The following is a 9,090-nucleotide window of genomic DNA, read 5'->3' on the forward strand; positions in this document are numbered from 1 at the left end:
ATCTGAAAATACACCTTATGTTAATACTTACCTCAGATAAAATCTTGCCACTGTTCTTCTTGTGTACAATAGAGATCTTGTCATTCTCCACCATATCAACATGAGTTCTGAACATACTTAGCAAACTTCTAGCCGCACTCTTCACTTCAGTAGTTAGACTATCCTCATGCAGTAGACATATGAGCTGCTTTACTTTGACTGGACCTGAAATTGGAGAGAAAATTAATGCATTTTAATGCAAACTAAAGAAATTTCAAGCCAGCCTAGTTAGCTTAGTTGGTAGTGCGTCTGCCTTGTAAGCGCTAGGCCGCGGGTTCGATTCCCGCCCGGGGCGGATTTTATCCTGATGGGATAATGTTCGTTCTCGGAAACGGCTGGCTTTCTCCTATCCTGTCTTCCTTCTCTCCTCGATTTCGGGACGATAAGACCATAGCAGTTAAAGTTCCCTCTGTCAAACCTCTTAAAAAAAAAAAAAAAAAAAAAAAAAAAAAAAAAAAAAAAAAAAAACAAAAAAACCTTAACAATTATGGCATATGCCTTAACAATTATGGCATATGCCTTAACAATTATGGCATATGCCTTAACAATTATGGCATATGCCTTAACAATTATGGCATATGCCTTAACAATTATGGCATATGCCTTAACAATTATGGCATATGCCTTAACAATTATGGCATATGCCTTAACAATTATGGCATATGCCTTAACAATTATGGCATATGCCTTAACAATTATGGCATATGCCTTAACAATTATGGCATATGCCTTAACAATTATGGCATATGCCTTAACAATTATGGCATATGCCTTAACAATTATGGCATATGCCTTAACAATTATGGCATATGCCTTAACAATTATGGCATATGCCTTAACAATTATGGCATATGCCTTAACAATTATGGCATATGCCTTAACAATTATGGCATATGCCTTAACAATTATGGCATATGCCTTAACAATTATGGCATATGCCTTAACAATTATGGCATATGCCTTAACAATTATGGCATATGCCTTAACAATTATGGCATATGCCTTAACAATTATGGCATATGCCTTAACAATTATGGCATATGCCTTAACAATTATGGCATATGCCTTAACAATTATGGCATATGCCTTAACAATTATGGCATATGCCTTAACAATTATGGCATATGCCTTAACAATTATGGCATATGCCTTAACAATTATGGCATATGCCTTAACAATTATGGCATATGCCTTAACAATTATGGCATATGCCTTAACAATTATGGCATATGCCTTAACAATTATGGCATATGCCTTAACAATTATGGCATATGCCTTAACAATTATGGCATATGCCTTAACAATTATGGCATATGCCTTAACAATTATGGCATATGCCTTAACAATTATGGCATATGCCTTAACAATTATGGCATATGCCTTAACAATTATGGCATATGCCTTAACAATTATGGCATATGCCTTAACAATTATGGCATATGCCTTAACAATTATGGCATATGCCTTAACAATTATGGCATATGCCTTAACAATTATGGCATATGCCTTAACAATTATGGCATATGCCTTAACAATTATGGCATATGCCTTAACAATTATGGCATATGCCTTAACAATTATGGCATATGCCTTAACAATTATGGCATATGCCTTAACAATTATGGCATATGCCTTAACAATTATGGCATATGCCTTAACAATTATGGCATATGCCTTAACAATTATGGCATATGCCTTAACAATTATGGCATATGCCTTAACAATTATGGCATATGCCTTAACAATTATGGCATATGCCTTAACAATTATGGCATATGCCTTAACAATTATGGCATATGCCTTAACAATTATGGCATATGCCTTAACAATTATGGCATATGCCTTAACAATTATGGCATATGCCTTAACAATTATGGCATATGCCTTAACAATTATGGCATATGCCTTAACAATTATGGCATATGCCTTAACAATTATGGCATATGCCTTAACAATTATGGCATATGCCTTAACAATTATGGCATATGCCTTAACAATTATGGCATATGCCTTAACAATTATGGCATATGCCTTAACAATTATGGCATATGCCTTAACAATTATGGCATATGCCTTAACAATTATGGCATATGCCTTAACAATTATGGCATATGCCTTAACAATTATGGCATATGCCTTAACAATTATGGCATATGCCTTAACAATTATGGCATATGCCTTAACAATTATGGCATATGCCTTAACAATTATGGCATATGCCTTAACAATTATGGCATATGCCTTAACAATTATGGCATATGCCTTAACAATTATGGCATATGCCTTAACAATTATGGCATATGCCTTAACAATTATGGCATATGCCTTAACAATTATGGCATATGCCTATCGCCCCGTATGCCGTATGCCACTGGACAATTTTGATCTTTCAGCCTGGATACCAGAGCTCGAGGGAAAAATAAGATGCAAAACTTGCAATGAATAAAATGGAACCAAAATTATTTGAGATAATAATTCATTTTATAATACCAAAAATAGAATAAACACATCAAGAATAAGAAAATATTATGAATAAAATGAAATTTAACAATAAAATAAATTTATAACTTGGTTTTTTTGATAAAATATGTTGGGTAAAATAGGGTATAAATTCTCAAGATAAATTAATATTTAATGCAAAAGTAATAAAAACATCAAACATTTAGAGCAAGACAAAATTGCAAAAAAGTGAAGATATAATTAATATTTAATGCAAAAGTAATAAAAACATCAAACATTTAGAGCAAGACAAAATTGCAAAAAAGTGAAGATATGCTCAAAACCTTGATTTGGCTGAGGTGTATGAAAAACTTTTCAGATGCTGTCAGGAATAATGTTGACCTTCTTAGTTCGCTTGACTCCCAATTAGAAAAGAAATTTAAATAACGTATTGAAAATGATAAGAAAATGAAATTAAATGCACCAATGCACATATTACTCAGCAATAAAAATACTAAAAATAGATGGGATACCAACAAAAACTAAAAATTGCATCAAATCTTTTTTTTTTTTTTACGATTCGTGCATTTCGAAGAAAGCAAAGGAGAACCAAATAGGGAGTTGAGCAAATTTTGAAGAAAAAACATGGTCCAAAAATTATTTTTTACATCAATGAGCAATGAGCATTAAAATAAATGCACCAATGCAAATATTACTCAGCAATAAAAATACTAAAAATAAGATGGGATACCGACAAAAACTAAAAATTGCATCAAATCTTTTTTTTTATTTTACGATTCGTGCATTTCGAAGAAAGAAAAGGAGAACCAAATAGGGAGTTGAGCAAATTTTGAAGAAAAAACATGGTCCAAAAATTATTTTTTACATCAATGAGCAATGAGCATTTCAAAAAGTTGCCATCACAATAGTATACTAACTTGAAAATCAGATCCATATGTAAAACTACTTGCCCCATCTATGCCTTTTAGCGAAACCAAATTTAAGAGCAATACAAGATTAAATAGGTCTGTACGTAATAAAGTAATAACATGAAATCAAGTAGGTAATAAAATACACATCAAATATCATTAAGTTGTTAATAAGATAATTCAAAACAAACATGAATATATAAATATATAGCAGATATCAAGATAGAAACGTCAATAAACGTAGACAATACAATTACAACTACCTAGGAATTAGGTACATACTTTGGTAATATAATTACCTAGTTTTTTCTCTACTTGATTGTCAACATGTCAACTTAACTCTTGTCGTTTTTCCTCCAAGGCATAGGACACATCAAATATCATTAAGTTGTTAATAAGATAATTCAAAACAAACATGAATATATAAATATATATCGCAGTTATCAAGATAGAAACGTCAATAAACGTAGACAATACAATTACAACTACCTAGGAATTAGGTACTTTGGTAATATAATTACCTAGTTTTTTCTCTACTTGATTGTCAACATGTCAACTTAACTCTTGTCGTTTTTCCTCCAAGGCATAGTTATCAAGATAGAAACGTCAATAAACGTAGACAATACAATTACAACTACCTAGGAATTAGGTACTTTGGTAATATAATTACCTAGTTTTTTCTCTACTTGATTGTCAACATGTCAACTTAACTCTTGTCGTTTTTCCTCCAAGGCATAGTGCATTTTCCTCATAAATTAATAACTTCTTACGAAATCTATTTCATAGGTAATTATAATTTAACTTTTTAATGACCTTTATATGCAATAAAATAAATTTACAATGGTATCAGCTAATAATCATACTGTCTACGTAAAAGGTGGCGATATAAGGTAATGTTATGTTTTATTATAGCATTATAGGTACATACGTATGTCGTCAAACTTTAGAGCCGTTAATAGAAGTTTATTCAAGGGACAAACATGGAATTTTACAAGGAGGAACGTCAAACTTTAGAGCCGTTAATAGAAGTTTATTCAAGGGACAAACATGGAATTTTACAAGGAGGAATAATGACCTAATAGGCAATACCTCCTGCATTTGTAAAGAACAAACACAAAAGGGATGAACTGCACTGACAAAATACAGGTTAGAATACAAGGGAGACTCCTTGTTTTCTAAGCCAATGTGACTTGCGGAGGATCCAAGAAGCATGGATTTTATTTCTAAGGAACTGTTTTACATTCTAATAATTTGAATTTCTTTTTACACCAAACTCCTTAAATACAAGACTCCTTGTTTTCTAAGCCAATGTGACTTGCGGGGGATCCAATAAACATGGATTTTATTTCTAAGGAACTGTTTTACATTCTAATAATTTGAATTTCTTTTTACACCAAACTCCTTAAATACCAAAAAATCCTTAAATACATTAGTAAACAAGGAATGCTCCTTGCATCCCAGCTAAGTCGATTTTTTTCCATGATGCATGGTAAAATTTATATATATTTATGTATGTAATAAAAAAATAACAAGCAAAATTTGCACAATAGTATAGGTACAACGGTACGTATAGGTCTTGAATGTATGTTAGAAAAAAATTGTCAAATTTTAGAGCCGTTAATAGAAGTTTATTCAAGGGACAAATATGGAATTTTACAAGGAGGAATAATGACCTAATAGGCAATACCTCCTGCATTTGTAAAGAACAAACACAAAAGGGATGAACTGCACTGACAAAATACAGGTTAGAATACAAAGAAGACTCCTTGTTGTCTAAGCCAATTTGACTTGCGGGGGATCCAAGAAGCATGGATTTTATTTCTAAGGAACTGTTTTACATTCTAATAATTTGAATTTCTTTTTACACCAAACTCCTTAAATACCAAAGAATCATATACATTAGTAAACAAGGAATGCTCCTTGCATCCCAGCTAAGTCGAATTTTTTCCATGATGCATGGTAAAAATTAATATATATTTATGCTTAAATACATTAGTAAACAAGGAATGCTCCTTGCATCCCAGCTAAGTCGAATTTTTCCCATGATGCATGGTAAAAATTAATATATATTTATGTATGTAATAAAAAATAACAAGCAAAATTTGCACAATAGTATAGGTACAACGGTACGTATAGGTCTTGAATGTATGTTAGAAGAAAATATAGTCCCAAAGGGTTAGTATAACAACGAGGAAAACGATGCATGAATAGTCCAATCTGAAACGACCTTCATCATTTCAAAACAGAATAATTTTATTGTTTTTATGTATGTAATATGTAATAAAAAAATAACAAGCAAAATTTGCACAATAGTATAGGTACAACGGTACGTATAGGTCTTGAATGTATGTTAGAAAAAAATATAGTCCCAAAGGGTTAGTATAACAACGAGGAAAACGATGCATGAATAGTCAAATCTGAAACGACCTTCATCATTTCAAAACAGAGTAATTTTATGAAATTTAGGTACTTGACAGACAAAAAATGAATAACTGACGAAAAATTAACATAACAGACGAAAAATTAATTTGAAGAATTAATTATGTAATTTTGTGAAATTTAGGTACTTGACAGACAAAAAATGAATAACTGACGAAAAATTAACATAACAGACGAAAAATTAATTTGAAGAATTAATTATAGCATTATGTAGGTACTTTATAAACTGGTATTAAATCAAGATTAACGAGGGAAAAAAGAGGACGACAAAATTTTGGAAAAACTTCATTTATACGTTGCTGTTCACTCTCGAAATCAACTTCATTAGTATTCACACGCTGAGGTGAAAATTTCAAATATTTGATAATGTGAAATTCCAAGCCTCGGCTGGGAACGATTCCTTGTCCTTGTGTTTACCAGACAAGGAACTTGAACCTCAGCTGGGAACGATTCCTTGTCCTAATGTTTACCAGACAAGGAACTTGACCATCACACCACCAAGGCAAGTGACATTAATGCGTCCTTGACTCTAAAAGTAAACACGACTAATTAGTTATTATTGTGATCAAGAAATAAATAAACAAAACTGGAATTTCCCGCGAATACCAAATGGGTGTTTGTCTGCTTGACTCCTTGTGTTTACCAGACAAGGAACTTGACCACCACACCACCAAGGCAAGTGAAATGAATGCGTCCTTGATTCTAAAAGTAAACGCGACTAATTAGTTATTATTGTGATCAAGAAATAAATAAACAAAACTGGAATTTCCCGCGAATACCAAATGGGTGTTTGTCTGCTTGACCACTGGTATCAACAACCTCAATTATACTCGGGAAAGTTATATTACATCATGTCATTAAACTCACATGAAGTGGGAGGAAAAAATTATCAGACGACATGAAGTTGATCCACTCAACTCCTAATGTTCGGGACAACAATCTGATTTTAAGCTTGGTTTTCGAAATTTGATTGGTTAATTTCAAATTTCAGATGATTGCTTATCCAAGAGTAAGAATAATTTTATGAAATTTAGGTACTGGACAGACAAAAAAATGAATAACTGACGAAAAATCAATTTGGAAGAATTAATTATAGCATTATGTAGGTACTTTATAAACTGGCATTAAAACAAGATTAACGAGGGAAAAAAGAGGACGACGAAATGTTGGAAAAACTTTATTTATACGTTGCTGTTCACTCTCGAAATCAACTTCATCAGTATTCACACGCTGAGGTGAAAATTTCAAATATTTGATAATGTGAAATGCCAAGCCTCAGCTGGGAACGATTCCTTGTCCTTGTGTTTACCAGACAAGGAACTTGACCACCACACCACCAAGGCAAGTGAAATTAATGCGTCCTTGACTCTAAAAGTAAACGCGACTAATTAGTTATTATTGTGATCAAGAAATAAATAAACAAAACTGGAATTTCCCGCGAATACCAAATGGGTGTTTGTCTGCTTGACCACTGGTATCAACAAACTCAATTATACTCAGGAAATTTATATTACATCATGTCATTAAACTCACATGAAGTGAAAGGAAAATATTATCAGACGACATGAAGTTGATCCACTCAACTCCTAATGGTCGGGACAACAATCTGATTTTAAGCTTGGTTTTCGAAATTTGATTGGTTAATTTCAAATTTCAGATGATTGCTTATCCAAGAGTAAGACTAAGGCCGGCCATTCACTATCAGGTAGACCTGCAGATAGTGTATCGCAGCAATAATAAGTCTCTCAGGCGACCTGTCAGATCTACCACAACAATCTGATTTTAAGCTTGGTTTTCGAAATTTGATTGGTCAATTTCAAATTTCAGATGATTGCTTATCCAAGAGTAAAACTAAGGCCGGCCATTCACTATCAGGTAGACCTGCAGATAGTGTATCGCAGCAATAATAAGTCTCTCAGGCGACCTGTCAGATCTACCTGATAGTGGATGGCCAGCACCCGTAAAAATTCTCGCTCTCACTTCGTACTGAAGTATATTTTGGCCTATCAGATGTTTGAAATTGATGCTCCTATGCCGTTTGAGAGACAGTATTTTGCTGATAAGTTAACACGGGTGCAAGTTTGAACTCAGGTTATGGTCCTTACCATAAGTGGGAAGCCCTGACATTCACACATCTAAATCATCATCTGGATCTTCTTCATCATAGTCCTCCGGTTCTATATAGATCATGCCTCCTCCCGTGGTTTTATCTACCTGATAGTGGATGGCCGGCACCCGTAAAAATTCTCGCTCTCAATTCGTACTGAAGTATATTTTGGCCTATCAGATGTTTGAAATTGATGCTCCTATGCCGATTGAGAGACAGTATTTTGCTGATAAGTTAACACGGGTGCAAGTTTGAACTCAGGTTATGGTCCTTACCATAAGTGGGAAGCCCTGACATTCACACATCTAAATCATCATCTGGATCTTCTTGATCATAGTCCTCCGGTTCAATATAGATCATGCCTCCTCCCGTGGTTTCATTAGGCCGACCACTATTCACATACGGCAGTATCAATCTATCCCATACCAGCTTGCCCTGACATTCACAAATCTAAATCATAATTCCTGACATTCACACATCTAAATCATAATTCCTGACATTCACACATCTAAATCATCATCTGGATCTTCTTCATCATAGTCCTCCGGTTCTATATAGATCATGCCTCCTCCCGTGGTTTGTGCCGTTTGAGAGACAGTATTTTGCTGATAAGTTAACACGGGTGCAAGTTTGAACTCAGGTTATGGTCCCTACCATAAGTGGGAAGCCCTGACATTCAAACATCTAAATCATCATCTGGATCTTCTTCATCATAGTCCTCCGGTTCTATATAGATCATGCCTCCTCCCGTGGTTTCATTGGGCCGACCACTATTAACATAGGGAAGTATCAGCCTATCCCGAGCCATCTTCTCACTATCACTTAGACCCAGGTTGAATGTACTCACAGGTTCCTCAGAGGGGGCGGGGGGCTTGAGCTGGAAATCAGTGGCGGTCACTTGACTCGACTCGAGACAGTTGGTCTGCTTGTCCCACCAGATTTTGTTCACCTGGTAAAGAGAAAAAAATACGGTGGTTAGAATAAAGCAGTAGGCATGGGATGAAATACATACGTGACATACGCGTAAATAAGTCTATCTATATACGAGGAGGTGCCACTTTTTAATACCTCACTGGTCACTTTTTTTTTTTTCTTTTTTTTTCTTTTTTTTTTTCAAATTGAGATTATTTTTGACTA

General features: G+C 34.0%; 1 protein-coding gene and 4 long non-coding RNA genes across 5 annotated transcripts in view; 1 reads left to right on the forward strand and 4 right to left on the reverse strand.

Annotated features, from left to right (window-relative positions):
• Positions 1 to 14: 14 nt before the first annotated feature.
• LOC103517493 overlaps positions 15 to 9,090 on the reverse strand; it is a gene marked incomplete at its 3' end in the record, with an annotated part of 11,071 nt that continues 1,995 nt past the window's right edge. Inside the window, exon 3 of the mRNA XM_008482531.3 lies at positions 15 to 204. Coding sequence (XP_008480753.2) covers positions 15 to 204 — 190 coding nt within the window. The remainder of the gene's footprint in view (positions 205 to 9,090) is intronic.
• LOC113470844 lies at positions 4,001 to 4,692 on the forward strand. The gene is made up of 2 exons (XR_003393749.1): positions 4,001 to 4,368; positions 4,434 to 4,692. It is a non-coding gene; the product is annotated as an uncharacterized LOC113470844 (long non-coding RNA).
• LOC113470846 lies at positions 5,448 to 5,945 on the reverse strand. The gene is made up of 2 exons (XR_003393751.1): positions 5,835 to 5,945; positions 5,448 to 5,634 (listed from the first exon to the last, which is right to left on the reverse strand). It is a non-coding gene; the product is annotated as an uncharacterized LOC113470846 (long non-coding RNA).
• Positions 6,056 to 6,452, reverse strand: LOC113470845. The gene is made up of 2 exons (XR_003393750.1): positions 6,282 to 6,452; positions 6,056 to 6,228 (listed from the first exon to the last, which is right to left on the reverse strand). It is a non-coding gene; the product is annotated as an uncharacterized LOC113470845 (long non-coding RNA).
• On the reverse strand, positions 7,077 to 8,038 carry LOC113470847. Its single transcript, XR_003393752.1, has 2 exons — positions 7,771 to 8,038; positions 7,077 to 7,600 (listed from the first exon to the last, which is right to left on the reverse strand). It is a non-coding gene; the product is annotated as an uncharacterized LOC113470847 (long non-coding RNA).

Source organism: Diaphorina citri, unplaced genomic scaffold (assembly GCF_000475195.1).
Source record: "Diaphorina citri unplaced genomic scaffold, Diaci psyllid genome assembly version 1.1 scaffold1867, whole genome shotgun sequence".
NCBI classification, from domain to species: domain Eukaryota; kingdom Metazoa; phylum Arthropoda; class Insecta; order Hemiptera; family Psyllidae; genus Diaphorina; species Diaphorina citri.